The 17,140-nt window shown below is 36.7% G+C and overlaps 1 protein-coding gene across 1 annotated transcript; it reads left to right on the forward strand.

Annotated features, from left to right (window-relative positions):
• Positions 1–616: 616 nt before the first annotated feature.
• Positions 617–16,687, forward strand: cetp (cholesteryl ester transfer protein, plasma; the record flags this gene model as incomplete). Its single annotated transcript, XM_079256265.1, has 16 exons — positions 617–764; positions 3,047–3,161; positions 3,240–3,371; positions 4,798–4,868; positions 7,028–7,115; positions 7,200–7,269; positions 7,356–7,416; positions 11,244–11,335; positions 11,577–11,676; positions 12,156–12,235; positions 12,331–12,381; positions 12,458–12,598; positions 14,269–14,336; positions 16,189–16,283; positions 16,439–16,524; positions 16,610–16,687. 16 exons carry the CDS (start codon positions 617–619, stop codon positions 16,685–16,687), a joined length of 1,476 nt encoding a protein of 491 aa, XP_079112391.1.
• Between the last annotated feature and the right edge of the window lie 453 nt (positions 16,688–17,140).

A 17,140-nucleotide genomic window follows, 5' to 3' on the forward strand; every position in this document is an offset into this window, starting at 1 on the left:
GTAGCTGGACTGAGCAGGAAGAGACGCTGTTGATGCAAATTGTTTTAAGGCATTTTCTGGGTTATGTCGACTCATTTTACCGACCTCTGTTATTGTTATCATTGGACCTGCCTGTGTTGTAAACAACACTGCAAAAACTGAAATCTAATATGCTCATTTTTTTTTTAAAGGTAAGATAATTCTTATTTTTTATGCCAGTGAATTCCTCTCGTTTTAAGAGTATTTTTACTTGTTTTGGTAAATCTTGACTAGCCAAATTTTCTTGTTTTGTTGGCAGATAATTGATCTTATTTTAAGCAACATTTACCTAATTTTTGTTTTGTTTTTTTCTTGTTTTTTAAGGCAGTGAAAGATCTGTTTTATGTGTGCCGTTGAAAACTGTAGCTGTCACATTATGAAAAAGGTTGTACTTTGACCAGTTTTTTGGCCAAACCTGAGTCAGTGTTTGTCCCTCCAAGTCCCTTCAAAGTGTGGTTGTCTGTCTCTGATTGGATAAAGGACAGGGCGCTGAACCCTGTATGATAGTGGGTTAGTAGGTGTAGAGCTTTCAAAGCAGGGAATCAAATTTTGACGTTCACAGTTGCAATCCACTCTGGGAACAAAACAAGCAAGCAAAATGCGTGGTGCTGGTTTCCCACCGCTGCTGCTCCTCTTGCTGCTTCTGTCTTTGTGTGGAACAACCCACAGCTGCCTGCCGGACTCTGCTTCAGCCTACAGGTTCACCGGGATTGTGTGCAGGCTTACCTACCCTGCCGCTGTTGTGTGTAAGTTTTAATGTCTTCTTTTCCTATCATAAACCATTCATTCAATGTATTTTAGAAGTGTATGTAATGAAACTGTAAATGATTAAGTGGTCTACCATATAAAAGATTCCTTTCAGAGAAAGGTGATGAGGGTTGCACAACATTTGAAGCCTGCATCACAAATGCAGACAGTTGCATTAAAATACCAGATTACAGTATAAAGCTTGCTATAACAGTGGCCTGTTGTATGCAGCCAGAACAGCCGCTCAAAGAGATAACTTCAGGTTTAACTCTGGGTTTTTAGTTCCAAGTTTTTAGTTCTGAGGTAGTTAACATTTGTGCACTTTGTTATGGTTGAAATAACAGGTCAAAACATGTGAAAGCACCCCCTCCTTACAATCAGTACTTTTGTCCAACTAAAAGAAAAAGAGAATTAAGACATGGGTGTGCGGAGACTGAGAAGGTTTGCTGCCTTATTAAGCAGAAGCATTTCCATGAAAACATGCTTAATATGATAAAAAAATTTAAAAAAAAATAAATTAAAAAAAAATCCATTTAGTAAGAGATTCAGTTTTATCAGCTTTCCTTCCTAATTTCCTTCTTTTTAAGCCATACATTAAAAAAAAAAAAAACCTTGGTAACACTTTACAATACTGGTACAAACCAAATACTTAAGTAACTCATGATGAACTAATGCATTAATTAATGAAGACTTTTTCATGAATTCCTGTTGCTCATCATGACCTAATGATGATCTCAATGTTGATTCATTGACCCCTTACTGATCATAAAGTCACAAACACTAATTCACTGTTGTATGTCGACATATTTGCCAATTTATATATAAATATATCATTTCAGTCCCTGCTACTGATTTTTTTTTTTTTTAATTTGTGCAAGACACAGTCAAAGAAGTTATCTTGGGTGAACATGTAAAAGCGTTTGAGTGACTATTATTAAAGGTTGAATGATTCTTTTTTTTAGTTACTAAAGCTATATATTTGATGTAAAACATTTCCAAATATACCAGTGTCATATCTTTGTTAAATATACTGCAATAATGCAGCGATTTGAAAACCCTAATAGTCACCCCAAGTGCTTTTACATATCCATGTTCACCCAGGGGAACTTTGAGTGTGTCTTGGATTAAATAAAAATGAAATAATAGGATCAGTAGCAGGGAATTAAATGATATGTTGCCATCTAAACTGGTATATTTGTCAAAATGTTGATGAAATATCAACGATGATGATGATGATCAAATAGGGGTCAAGTGATCACATGAATCAACATTGAGATCATCATTAGTTCATGATAAGCAACAGGAATTCATGATAAACTCTTTGTTATACATTATTATACATTGTAATTCATCATGAATTACACATCATTTAAGTATATTATCTGCACCATTTAGTTAAATATGTTACCCAAACCTTATTTATCACATTAAGGGTTGTAAGGGGGGCTTAAGACCTCCCTGGTTGTCATCCAGCATAATGCAGGATGTCCTCTGCATATTCACACAGACACACTTAGGAGTCTGCAGGCAAAACTTCAGAGTGGAGGGATGCAGGCTTATTAATCATCAGGGAGATCAGGTAGTTGACTCTTCACTTGTTTGTTAACTGTACAAAGTGCAAAACACTGAAACTGCATGAACTGTTTATAAGATTAATGGTTAAAATGAAGATTTTCTCAATGGAAACATCAGACAAGTTTTTCATATATAATTACTTCTGTAAATCCTGGATTTCTATGTGTAGGACATCTTAGCAACACATGTTCCAGCAGAGGCCGCATGTCAGAAAGTAAACCTCTTAATCAGAAGCACCAGACTTTCTTGTTTACTTTACCCTACCAGCTTCCTCGTACTGAATCTGGAAGATGTGTGACTAACTCAGAATTACCGATAAATTCACATCATGTTGATGCTGACCTGCATTTTCCCATCCAGTTGCTTTTCTGTGTTGTCGATTTGCATGAAGAAAGGTGGCAGATTCACCTCCCTCAGTGTGCTGTAAATACAGATTTCCTCAGCGTAGTCATTTTCTCTCGACTGCATCATCAAGGTGCAATTATCCAGAGTAGTTTCTGTCCTAAAATGACTGTCGGCTACTTATCAGTGAAATGCTGAAACCTAACTGTGTGCTGTCACATGTTTATTGTCTGTATGACCACTCTGATAATAATAACAACTCTGTCAGACGTTTGCAGTTTAATTCGTACTCCTCTCCTGTTCACGTGTCAATTTGTATTTTTGTATCTTTGCCAACATGTTGCTGTTTATCTGTTGCTGACAGTAAACGAGAAAACAACTAAAGTGATTGAAGCAGCTTTTCAACATGCCCGGTACCCGAGTATGCAGGGAGAGAAATCCCTCCTCTTTATCGGCAAAGTCTCATATGGCCTGGACAAGTAAGTGAAAGAAAAAACTACACTTGTTTACACAGAATTACATGGCATCATATTATGCTTCTTTTTTAATCTTTGCAGTTTGGAGATTCACAACCTGTCAATTGGTCGGAGTGCCTTCGAGCTGCTTCCAGGAGAAGGCATTGCCCTGGAGATTAGCAACGTGTCTGCAGTGTTCAAAGGGACCATCAAGTATGGATACGGCAGCTGGCTGTGAGTGTCTGAACAGCCTACGTCACATTTTTTTCCTCAAGTCAGAGACAGAATATGGAAAAGTGCATATGATGGAAAAAAGGGAAAAAACACCAAAAAAAAAAAAAAAAAAAAAAATCCCAGTTAAACACCAGTTTGTTATTATTAGCTAAAACAGATTAAATAAAAAATAAATGTCACATGGCACGAGATTGGTGAATTTTTTTATCTTTTCATTAATTTTATGGTGCTACATTAAAATCAGACATACGTTGCACCATTTGTTTTTTTTAAAACAAACAGAACGGCAAAAGAGAGCAGAAAATAAAGGAACTTCTTTAGTTTGTGTTGGAAAACAGAGAGGCTAATGTTACAATCAGCCCAATAAATTGATGAGATTAGTTTATTTTTTAATCAATAAAACCCAACAACATTACTTTACTGAAGAGGAAGAGAGAAGTCTGGACTTCCCTCTTTAGGCTGCTGCCCCCCGCGACCCGACCTGTAGCGTATGAAAAATGGATGGAGGTTTTGTTATAAACATAAGTCCACGTGGTTTTACTGCTACAAGCCTGTTAGCTTAACGACCAGCAATGTAAAAGTTTAGCAACCTCTAAGTGGACAATTCTCAGTTTAACTTGCTATGTTAGCTGTTAGACTAAATTTAGCAATGATTATTCTCCATTTTTATTTGTCATGAAGCTATAAAGTCACGCCTCTTAAATTACATTTTTAATCCCTTTGCTTTCATTTTTAGTTGGTCCAAATTCATATTTTGTTTGAATATTGATTATATTTGTGTATCTGTAGAAAGCATTTACTTTAAGCCAAGTAAGTGTAATAATTGACTGTGAGGACCAGGATATTCAACCAAACACAGGACTAGGAGTACAAATAAATCAGCTTTGTTAGAACCAGGGGAAAGAGTCTGATAATACTTGACTGGTCCTAAAGGACGAGGTAAGGAAGTTGAAAAGTCCAAAATTCAAAAGGCAGGGTCAGAGGTCAGGCAATGGTCAGTATATAGAAGCATAGGGTCCAGAGGCAAGGCGGGGATCAAAATCCAGAGACAGGCAGATGGTATCCGACATGGGCAAGGCAAGAGGGATAATCCGCAGACAGAAGCTGGATGGCAATCTTGAAGACAGTAAGATAATGCAGGATTTCCACCAGACAGGTAGCTGTGCTGATAATCTGACAAGAGAAGGGCAGAATGAAGTGAGGTTAAGTAGTGTGGGGACCAAGTGGTAATTTGGGAAGCCAAAGTGGAATAAATAGGACTGATTCTCTGTCAAAGCGGGAAGCAGGAAGCAGAGTGGAATCAGACAATCCCAGGTGAACAGAATCCACTGAACAACTCAGGAAGAGCAGAGAACGTGACACTAAGAGCCAGAAATCAATTAATGTGAATTAAAAACCATCTGTTTTTCCTGTTTGTCTTTTTTAGTGTCAACTTTGAACAGAGTGTCGATTTTGAGATTGATTCTCAGATTGATCTTGGAATCAACCCCAAACTTTGTAAGTATATTTACAGAGGTTATAAGCTCTGAAGTATTTATGGCACGCTTTTCTTAACTATTTCAAATTGTTATCATTTTCTTTGAACTCACTGAACACATTTCTTATTTTAAGATATAGTTTTCATATTAATATTTTTACATGAAGAGATGGCAAAGATGTCATCTCAGTTTAACATGTCATAAAATAAAATGAAGATTTAATGCAATTGTAACTGCAGGATAAGTGCCACATGATGTGTGTAATTAGACCCTGATGCAGTGTAACAAGCAGGAGGTTAAAGAGAAGAAGTCAACACAAAGCTGTAGTCTAGAAAATTAGATTTAAAAAAAAGGGGGGGGGGGAAAACAGACTGGAAAAGAGTCTGAACTTAGTGGGAGAAATATGAAAACACAGAACAAAAACAGAAAAAAAACAAAGTGCTGCTTGGTGGGAAATCCAGCACAGTTTCTAAATACCAAATCCAAAGAGATATAAAAGCTCGTGTCATGATTTAACAAGGACATCCTGTTAACCGGGCCTCAAAATGTGCATTCCATAAAACAAGTATACCTGACTGTCATGGTGGCAATAATTACATTAACCCCATGATGCATCGTGTGCACTACATCTGATACCTATTCCAAGAATGTTTTCTAGTATATCAATATTTGCAATTTTGCCACTTCAGTGGACATTAGGAGAGTCACCAGCACACTGGCACTCACTGAAGAATCAACAAATATAGTATAAATTTTCACGTACATGTAATTATCAACTTTACCTCGGTGATAAAGAGGATAAGAAAATTATAATAGTCAATTTTTATAGAATTTTTCTGTTATATAAACATGACAAAATACTATTTTAGACATTTCTATAGAATAGAACAAATAAATAAAAAGTTAAATAATATTAAAGATAAAGGAAATTGTCTGTGGAAGTAAAAAGTAATAATTTATGCATCGGGTTATATGTTAACATTGGAAGTTTGTACCTGCGTATGCGTGGGTTTTCTCTGGGTACTGTTGGTTCCTCCCGTCGTCCAAAACCATGCTGCATTAGAAAAACTGGTAAAGAAAACTTACCACTAGAAGCTCACCATATTCGCATCTTGACCTTGAGTAAAAAGAGCTTCTTCTTTCATGATAACATGTTATTATCGATGAGTTTCTGGCTAACAAACATTACAGAAGCCATGCCTAAGTAGAGTCCTTCAGCTTTGTAGGCTGCATCTAAACTTTGCAGGACAGAAGCTCTTAAGGACTGGGCTGAGGCACTGCTGCATTACAGGATGTGCAAAACTGCCATTTGCATGTCGTGACCTCAACTTCCTTTTATTAGGGTTTTTTTGCACACAATAATGACACAACTTGATCACTTTAAGACTATTTATAGTTGAAATTTTTACATCTTTGATAGGGTCTAATACAGTGGACGCCTATTTAAAGGCTATTTCCTTGTATATGCAGGTGAGGATGGTATATTTGCAAATTAGTCTTTTAAATGGACATTAGCGAATCATCCAATAGGCTGCCTTTCACTGAAGAATAAGTATAGTATAAAATTGAACATATATTTGCTTCAGTGATAAACAGGACAAAAAAAAATCATAGTTATATTTTCATGTTCTATTTATATTATATAAATAACAACATATACTTTAATGATTAATTTCATAGAATAAATAAAAAAAAATTCATTTTCAGCTTTAAATTTGATCTTTTTTTTTTAAACAATGTATGAATATCTAGAAGTAAACTATTTTGTGAAAAATTTGTCTTTTTTTTTTTTTTTTAATACTTCATGCATCAGAGGGTTGATAAAGACCTGTGAGAAATGTAAGCCTTTCTGATAGATTTGACCGGTTTTAATGTCAGTTGTGTGTCTGCGATACATATTGACAGTATCAGCAGTGTGATAGCACTATTAGCTTCACTGGACCCAATATGTCATCTAAGTCATAAGAAGTGACAACCAGCCACACTAAACAAAAATGTCTGATGCTTTGCAAGACACCTAAGCGTTCCCTGTCAGGAAGTTTCGGGATCTTTCAGGTTCTGTATTTAAAGCAGACCACGATGACTGATTTCATATTATAAAGCACAAGTTTCCTTTCTTCTTGTTTTTTATCTGATCCGTGCTTCCTCGTCCTGTTCCCTTCCTGCCTCCTCTGTCAGACTGCGGTGACGGAAAAGTAGCGGCAGACACATCTGATTGTTTTCTGAATTTCCACAAGCTTCGTCTTCACCTGCAGGGAGACAAACAGTGAGTGACGAAACTGCACCTGATGTCACCACACGGATTGTCGTTCTGCAGCCTGTTAACGTCTGTCTTGCTTGCATTGATCAGGCCGAACTGGCTGAAGAAGCTCTTCACTGACTTTGTCACCTTCACCGTCAAGCTGGTCATCAAAGGGCAGGTGAGGACGTAATATCAGACAACTTATTGGGTTCATTTCTGTCTTTGATCAAATTACAACGATGCTAAATCTGTCTTTTAATGCAGATTTGTAAGGAGATCAATAAGCTGGCAGACATACTAGCTGACTTCATTCAAGACACAGCAGGTGGGTGTGTCACATGTGAGAGGGGCTTTGTGTTATGTCTCAGACTTGATTAAATTTGATTTGTTTTATGTGTTTTTATATAACTCTGCCAATGTACTCGGTGCCATTCCAATTAACCTTTTAAAGCCCAACCTTGAGCCACTGGGCAGAAAAGTCTCGTTTTTAACATCTGAAATTAATATCTTGCTTTCAAACAAAATCTGAAAACATTTTTTAACAGTTAATTATTTAGTATTTTCATAATTTATGACCATGTGATTGGTCAGAATTATTGTAGTGTACTGCTTTCTGGTGTCCACCAGGAGACCACTATCATACCCTGTACAACAGTAACGTTTCTACCATATGGTGATGCAAAATGCTGTAGAAACTGTATCAAATATGATACATTTGGCTTTATGGGTTAAAAATATTTGAAAAGGTACAGATATACATGGATAGTCCAATGTTTTTTCACTTAGTAATTAGTATCTAAGAGGAATGTTTCAGGTTGTTGTCAAGTTGGAGCAGCCCGACGTGACTGAGACAAGTTTCCTGACAATAAGCAGGAGTGTTTTGCTTTTTTAACTTCCTAAACAGTGTAAAAGATTGTTCATTTTTATTGTCTTTTGCACAAACAAGGCATCAAAGCAAATGGCGTCTGATTACATGCAGAGTAGGAATATTTTGCATTTATTTAGTATTTTTTAAGAACATAACTTCCCGAACCAAAATAAGTATAATTTCATCTTTTTAAAAAAAAACGAAAAAACTGTGATAATCTCTTTTAAACAGGTTTTTTTTTTCTTTTTAGCTATCTCTTATTCTGATCATGAAGAGCAATTCAAGACAATTTGAAGCTTTTTCACCCATTAAACAAAATAAAACACCTGTAATTATTTATGCATTTGATTAGAAGTGATTGAAGTTAAATTATGAAGTTGAGTTACATTAAAAACTGTAGCAGTGTGCAACTTTAAATTACTCTTAAATTATTCTGCTATACTGACTTAATCAAATTCAAATGGATTTTGTGAAAGAATTTGAGTTATTACAGTGTAAAATGATACATTATCACAACTTATGAAAGAGTTAGAGCAAGTAAGGACTAAAAGTTATAAACATGTAGATTTTTAAATTAGTACAACTTGTGGAAAAGTTACCAGAAGTAAAGATGAAAAGTTATTACAATATAAAATTATAATTTAGTGGAACTTAACAATTGAGTTGTAAAAAATCCTAATTTAGAGTTGAGCAAACTCAAAAGCAAAACTTAAAATATTTAGTTTAGCTGTTCAACTTAAAATTTTATCGAAGTTTGTTGCCTTGAAATTTTAAGTTCACCCAACTTTTTCTTTTTTATAATGCCCTCAAATGTCTATATTCTACGGAAGCGTAGAGCTGTCATCCTCATAAAAAAATGTTTGGGTCTTATTACGTTATAACGTGATAGTTTATTGTAAAAACGTGAAACATATCATGTATCTGAAAACGTGAACTTGATAATTTTCGACTTTAGATGAGGAAATTGTGTGCGGGGTGGGTAGGAGATCACAAATGGCTCATTTACAGGACTTGATAGAGTTTTTCTTCATACTTGGGTCGAGACATTGTGAAATTATGGTGCTTTGGAACACTTTCGATCCATTATAATAAATAGCGTAGTTTAAGGACAGTTTTAAAAGACATGGGTCTGTACAGAAGGAAAAATGAGTCCAATCCCCATGATGTGGCATCATTTCTAATTGAAACTTGAGCGGCGGGAGAATCTCTATGAATGCAAACATCATCGGTGCATCCAAGTGCCATCTATCCATCCCTCCTCTACCGCTTATCGGGGGTCTGATCGCGGGGGCAGCAGCCTAAGGAGGGAAGCCCAGACTTCCCCCTCCCCAGCCACATTCGCCAACTCTACGGGGGGATCCCAAGGCACTCCCGGGCCAGCTGAGAGATGTAATCCCTCCAGCGTTCAAGTGGTTATACGTTTTTACAATAAAACATATCACGTTATAACGTGATACATTTCACGTTTTTACAATAAACTATCATAGCGTAATAAGGCCCAAACTTTTTTTTTATGAGGATGACAGCTCTACGCTTCCGTAATATTCCATATTTTCACTAATCATAAATAAAAAAAATCTCCTTTTTTGTGAACTGAAATAAAAACTTCTGACTCTAACTTATGACCTACTGTCGCTGTTGTGAAACCATTTGTGGAATGTTAAATGGTTTCTCTGATAGTACCATTACAGTATCCAGATTAGACAGTTTGATTTAAAATAAATTGAACAAAACTAAATTCACAATATGTTCTCACATTTAAGGTCAAAGCTCCTGAACCTTCCTCTGTTCTCACTATTCACGGTCACGAGTCTGTGTGTCACTGCAGATACAAAAGCGTCATGATCCTCAGCCAGGAGGAAAAAGAAAAACATGTGTCTGCTGCATATTGTTTACTGAAGTTGAATGGCTTTTGTTTTTTGTCTTCTCACAGATTAAAACATTGTTCTTGTCTATAAATCTATTCCTGGTCTGCTTCCAAGCTATCTGTCCTGTCTTCCTCCTGTAATATATTCCTGTTTTTCTGCCATTACTGCTGGAAATGTACTGAAAAACCAGCTGACTTTTAAAACTTGCCCTCAGTAAATGAATTTAAACTTTAAACTATTCAAAGTACATTTGTCAAGCTCTAATAGTTGTTTTAGATCCATTTTATCTCCACTTAGTCTTTAGATTTTAATGTTAAAGGGGTGCTATTATGGCATTTTGAGTTTTCTGAGTTTTCTACAGTATTACAGTGTTGAATCCTCATCAGACATGTGAACGGCACAGTTTTTATCACCTAAATGCATGTTTGAGTTTGAGTTTGAGTTCCAGCACGCTCTCCGTTCGGTTTCCATGGTGACGAACAACGCATTGTTTAGAGTTTTTTCTACTTGGAAATCCTTGTGACGTCCCGGGGGATAAGGTTCGGTGACTGGTTACCTTCTACTGGTTAACAAGGACATGTACAAATACATCAGGCGGGTGGAAAACGTGGGATAAAATTATTTCCAACGATGGCTGGTGAGTTTACCAAAGAGAGACATCCTGCTGCATTCGTTGCTGTGGGTTGCTGTTTTCCACTTTGTTTTCAGGGTCTGATTCAGGTTCCAACATGTAGGGCTGTATGCTATGTGTTGACACTGTATTTTGTTTTTTTATTGAGTTCATATTAGCCTAATCCTTCTGTTTATGAGACGTTACAATGACGGTGAAAGCAGGTGAGGTGCGCGCTCCCGATGTACTGCAGTGGCGGGAGGCGGGGCTTAATGCGGAAGAGTCTCAATCCACTCGTTTTGTCCACAGGCTGATCTGACAGCCTACGGAGAGGGTCGGTCTGAAGTAATCAAAGCGATTTGTGACAATAACTCGATCAATCCCAGCCCTTCTGGTCTCAGAAATAAAATTAAATTAGCCGGAAATGCACATAATAGTTCCACTTTAAATTTAAAGACTTGGTGTCGTAAACTTTTCATTTGTTTTCATTGTGTTTGTTTGCATTATTGTGTTTTTCACTGCTAACCTGTTGCTTGTCTTGGCTGGATTTTAAACTTATATATATATATTTTATAGTAAAAGAAAAATTTTGTTGCCAGAATCAAGAAAGATAGATGCTCAAATCAAAATTAAATAAAAGTTTTCCTCCTTCAGCCATGTTAAGGTTAATAAAGACTTATATAAAAATCTAAAATCTTCACTGTTGCAGTAAACCAAAGTCCTATATGTAACTAAATATGAGGCTATCTTCATTTTTGGCATTTTTATTTATTTATTTTCATCTTTTGGTTTCTGTGTGTTTCCAGCTCATTTCCTAAGTGATGGAGGCATAACTATGGATATTGGTGTCACTGCTGCACCCGTCATCACTGCTAACTACATCGAATCATATCACAAGGTAACTAATACTTGTACTACTGACCAAGTCCCGTCCTCTGGCATCCGTGTTTTATTAATTTATGCTTTACAATTATTCTAAACAATGAAAACTAAACTTTATAGGATTCATTTAGTACAAATAATCAGGTTTTAGATTAGTAAAACTGGGGATTTGTGGGATGTATCGTGGTTCATGATATCAAGGTAATCTTATAATTCAGATAACATTAGAACATTAGAGCTCTCTTCCTTCCTTTCAGGGGCTGACCAAGTACAACAACACATCTTCTGTGGTCAGTGGCTCCTATTTCCATCCGAGACAGCTGACGGAAAACAGGATGCTTTACTTTTGGTTTTCAGGTCAGATCTTTGCCATTGCTTTCTTTTTTTTTTTTTTTTTTTTTTTTACAAGGGCATCAGCAACAGGAAAGATCCCAGTAACAGCTTCATGCATGAGCACAATGCCTTTTTTTTTTTACTGTTTAATGTAGCTGAGATACTGACCTGAGTGTCTGCAGTTTGAGTCCTGCTCCTCTATGCTGCAACCCTGATGGGGACACGATTGTTCTCCGAGGAGCAGTCCCAAGCCCGGATAAATTCAGAGGGCTGCATCAGGAAGGGCATCCAGTTTAAACATGGCAAATCACCAGTGTGATGATTTGCTGGGGCGACCCCTTCAGAAGGGACAAGCTAAAAGGGAAAACACAATCTAGCTGAGACATTATATTCATGACAACTTCCACCCAGTCCAAATCTGCAAAAATACATCCGTGTGTGTTTGTGCGGCACATTTCTGTGATTCAGAACGTAGAATTGATACCTTACTCTTTTAACCATAGATGAAGTCTTTAACCCAATGATTGTTGCTGCTCACCAAGATGGCCGCTTCCAGCTCAACATCTCATCCGAGGAGCTCACTGTGAGTGCATCGGCTTTAATGCCTGCAGACATCCATCCGACACCTTGGTTTAGTGGGATTTAAACAGGGTCTTTATCCGATGAATGTGATTTTAGGAACTTTTCAGGACGGATCTCTCCAGCGTCATGCCTGAATACATCAAAAAGGTCAGATTCAAAACATTCGATCCCTGAATGATTTGATTTTATCAGAAGAGATTCATTACTTTGAGTTTGTGTTCAGTGTCTGATGGGATCCGCCTCTCCGGAGCTAAGAGTGTGGAGTTCTGGGACTCCCTTTGTTAACACCTCGACAGAGACGAGAGTCTGGGCGCAGGCCGCTGGAGAACTCCACTGTGGCACAACAATGCTCTTCTTTGAAGTGGTAAATTGTAACATTTTCTGCATTTTGGAAAGTTAAGAAAAAAAATGTTCTTTTTTTTTCTTGTACCAGATTAGTGAAAATTGGGAGAAAAAATTGTGAAATAATCCAGAAGATTTAACCAGAAGAGAAAAGAGTCTATAGTAGGAATGCTGATCTCAGCACAGTATTATTGTGATTCAGATGGCTGTCATTATTTCTACATTTCCACTTTCTCCGTGAAAAAGTAACTTGGTTTCAATGATTTGAGGTGTCAAACAAGAAGAGCTGCATCAAATCCTAGCAGCCTTGGATTAACCCTGTCTCTATCAGAACTTTTACTATATTACATGGATGAGGGATAAAAAATGAAAAAAAAAAAAAAAAAAACGACATAAGGAATATTATAAGCAGATGGATATTTATGTAATATTTTGTAGATATGACTGTAAGTATATCTGTGTGGATGTGTTTATATGAATGGAGATATATTGAAATGTGTGTGTAAATGTAAATATGTGAATGTAAATATATATATAGTAAATTGATAGTAAACTGCAGCGACAGAATGGAAAACTAGATGAGTAGAAAGGAGTGGGAATACCAAATAAGTGTACACTTCTTCCCACTCCTTTTTCAAACTCCTTTTTCTCACAAATTTATTTAACTATCAAATTGATGAGGAATTATTATCATTATTGTTATTATTATTAATATTTGTGATTAATATTATTTTCTTAATTAGTATGTGTATGTATGTATATACGTATGTGTATGTACATATGTACATATGTATGTATAGGTATGTACGTAAATTTTTCTTTTCCTTTTTTCTTTCATTTGTTTGAAATAAATAAACTAACTAACTAACTAAGTAAAAAATATTATTACCCACAATGCCTTGCATTGAAACAACACTGCCCTGTGCGTTGCAGCGTTCCTCCTGCATATGGTTCTCTTGAATTGATCTGAGGCAAACATTTGTAGGCAGTCCAGGGTTCTGGGTTCCATATCTTTCATCTAAATCAGGGTTCAGTAGCGTATTCACACCTTCCCAGATTGAACCGGACTTTCCGAGCAACTAAAGCGACCCACAGAAGCCGTGGTACTTCTGCACACTAGATTTTAATGCTGGTTGCATTTCAAGCTGTTACGTGCAAACCCCAGAAGGTCTAGGCACTGTGTTTCTATGATTTTGAGTTGGCAAGCCGAGGCAAGGCAAGATTTTCATTGTATAGCACCTCTCATGTACAAGACAGTTCAAAGTGCTCTACATGAAACATTAAGAGCATTAGAGATGGTGTAAAAAAATAATAAAAAGCATAAAAGAACACAAATAGAAAAATAACAATAAAACAATAAATTATATTAGAATAATTAAAAGCAGAATTAATTAAAAGTTACTGAGCAGATTTTATGCATAGGTATACGAGATTTCTTTTCTCTTTAACCTGGATTTAAAGGTTTCTACATTTGGTAAGAGTTTAATCTCCACTTTTTGGCAGCTTGTTCCACTTGTTTGTAGCATAACAGCTAAATTCTGCATCTCCATGTTTAGTCTGGACTCTGGTCTGGACTAGTTGACCTGAGTCTTTGGGTTGAAGAACTCTGCTTGGTTTATTCTCGAAACATTTTTGTAGATTGAGGTTTCTTCTCGTTTGACTCATGTTTTGTGTTTGTTCCCTGGTGTGTAGGAGGTAGTTGTAGATGTCACAGCTTCCTACGCCGACAAGAAACTCTCCCTGCACAGTAAATGGAAAGAGTAAGACCTTTCTTGGCATTCTTTTTTTTTATTTTTTTTTTTTATAACAAAAATGAATAATTTCTGGACACATCGTGAGGTAAAAGTGCTAAGAGTTGTTCTTCTTTTCATCAATCTTGGGGGGTTTTTTTCATGTCTTTTCACTGTTGCTTATTGTGCAACATATTTTCATTTCTTCTCTTACTTGTGCTAAGATAAAAGTATCAAAGTAGAAGCATTGCATAAAGATAAGATGAAAGAGAATTAATAAAGAAATGGAAGCAAGACAAAATGTCATTCCTCAAGTATCATTTCAGATCATAGAAATTCCAAGATCAAGTTTCTGGAGGATTGTTATAGTTATGTATCCACAAACCACTACTACTGCTACAAGTGCAGCTAAATGAAACTACACAATACTACACAATACTACAGTACAAACCATATCTAATTTCCCCATAAACCTGCCAAGTCAAACCTCCTAAAAAAGTACTAAAAGTATCTTCTGGTACCAAAAACCAATATGCTGCCAGCAGATCCTGTAAGTCTTCTACACTGCAACAGATCCATGTTTAAAAACCTTCTTCTTGTCCAGATCAGTGTTCATTGCCATCAGTTTGTCCGATCTTCTCATCTATTTGTTGAAGTAACTCAGGTCTTTATACGTGCACATTTCTCACACAGCAGTATACTGACTGGAAACTGGCTGCTAGACATCTTATCCAGTTTAGATTGGATTAAAAGTAACATGAGTACAAAGCTTGCAGCCACAACACACAGCAGCTTTACAGCGTTGACACAAAAAAGCAGCGGCTGATGCCCCTTTAGTTGTTCATACCAAACAAAGATGGTGCATCGGTGTGTACTTTCCAGGAAGGAAGTGTCAGTAAATTCACTTTCAATCTGCAACATTAAAAGAGAAAGCAAGTTATAAAATGAACTAGTTGAAGTGGTTATGAAGTGGCACATAAAGGGGTCACCTTTATTATTTTAAACTTGGTGATCCATATCTTTTATTTAATAAAAGTCCCACTAAAATTGCTTTGAAAGAGAAAACAAAACAAAAAAAATGCAAGATCACTAAAGATGAAGCTAAATCGTTTCCATTTCAAATATAAACAGCAATCTTTGCACATCTTCCATCAGAGGTGAAGAAAACTGGAATTTAAGACAAAAAAATTTACATAGAATAAAAGAGAGATGACCGTGTCTCTAATAATGACATGATTGTGTTCAAGCATCATTAAAAGCTGCAAACAGCATAAGCTAGTTCCATCTTCATTCTTTTCTATTTCATTTTATGTTAAACTTCAAAGCTGGAAACTAAAGTTACTGAGATCAATGTACCTAATCACAGCAGTTATGCTTACATGAGCTTTGTTATTACCTCATTCAGGACAGAAGAAGCAGATCTACGATTTCATACTATCGTTGTGTAAATAAGCTGCTGCTCTGTGCTGTGTGTGTGATGATATTTCTCCGACTTATCTGTAGGGTCACAGTACTCCGTGCTGAGCTGCCCTCAGAGAATAAACTGGTAAGATTTTCTTTGACAGTTTTTGTGTAATACTGTCCTTAAAGGATAGTTCTGGTGTTTTTTATCCATGAGAAGTTGCTGCTAATGTGGCTGTTGAGGAAACAAGACGACTCCCCTCCTGCCCTTGAGAAATTCGGGGATATATGGGGTCAAGCCTACTGTATTTTAAACAAAATTTTAAAAAAAGAGAGAGAGAGAAAATCTGATTAAATATTCATAAATCTTCATCAACTGACATTTTGCATCTCTGTGTACTCAGTAAAATGTTTAACTGAGCAACATCCAGATTCTGAAGCCACAGATACAGGATATTATTTTACTGTTTGACTTGTTCAGTCGCCTTTACTTTTCTGTCCAGCTGTATGACAAGGCAGAGCAAGAGTTCATTAGAGAAGCTGTGGAGAAGATAGGCCTTCCCAAAGTCCTGTCTGGTGAGACGCTCCACTCAAACCTTCTCACACGAATGAGATCTAAAATCCACTTTAATACAGCCTTTTACTAACTGCAACTACCGCTGCTAGATGTACCTCATGAGGTGATTCTCATACCTTGTTTCACCTGCTGAGAAATGCGGTGTGTGTTCCAGTTCTTGGCGTCGAGGTAACCAGGCTGATGGACAAGCAAGGGGCCAACTTATTCGACATCATCAACCCTGAAGTGCTTCATCAGGATGTAAGGCGCGGCTCCTTGCTCTCTTTTTGGCCCTTGTTTTGTTTAAATCACATAACTTCTGTCTCACCCTCTCTCCGCGCTGCAGGGCTTTGTGGTAACTCAGATGGATTTTGGCTTCCCTCACCACCTCTTGGTGGACTTCCTGAAGAGGACACTGCAGTAGCCAAGCAGCTGCTTTGCTGGTTTGGCCAAATGAAGAGATTTGAGACTTTCATAGCCTTGCTTTGTTTCACATGGTGCACAATCAAAAGTAAATGTAGGAGATTTTCTGAACAATGAGACCAGTGAGTAAAAGTCCTCGAGGGTGATGCGCTGTTTAACATAAATTATGTCTGATATATCACATTGATGAACTTCAGTCACTTTTTGTCATATATAAAAATAATGCTGAAACATTTTAAAAGATTAAAGTTTCTTTACAACTCTGCTCTAATTCATTTATAATGACAATTCAATAATTTATAATTTTCCTTAAGATGAAATTCTTTGACATAAAAGCAGATGTTGTTTCCCGGCCTGGAGCATGTCATCCCTTCTCTCCCTGACCCCCTTTACCTGCTACCTGAAAAACAAAGGTCACAGGTGCCCCTAAAAACTGACAGCTGGATTATTTATT

Source organism: Telmatherina bonti (assembly GCF_933228915.1).
Source record: "Telmatherina bonti genome assembly, chromosome: 2".
Taxonomy (NCBI): Eukaryota; Metazoa; Chordata; class Actinopteri; order Atheriniformes; family Telmatherinidae; genus Telmatherina; species Telmatherina bonti.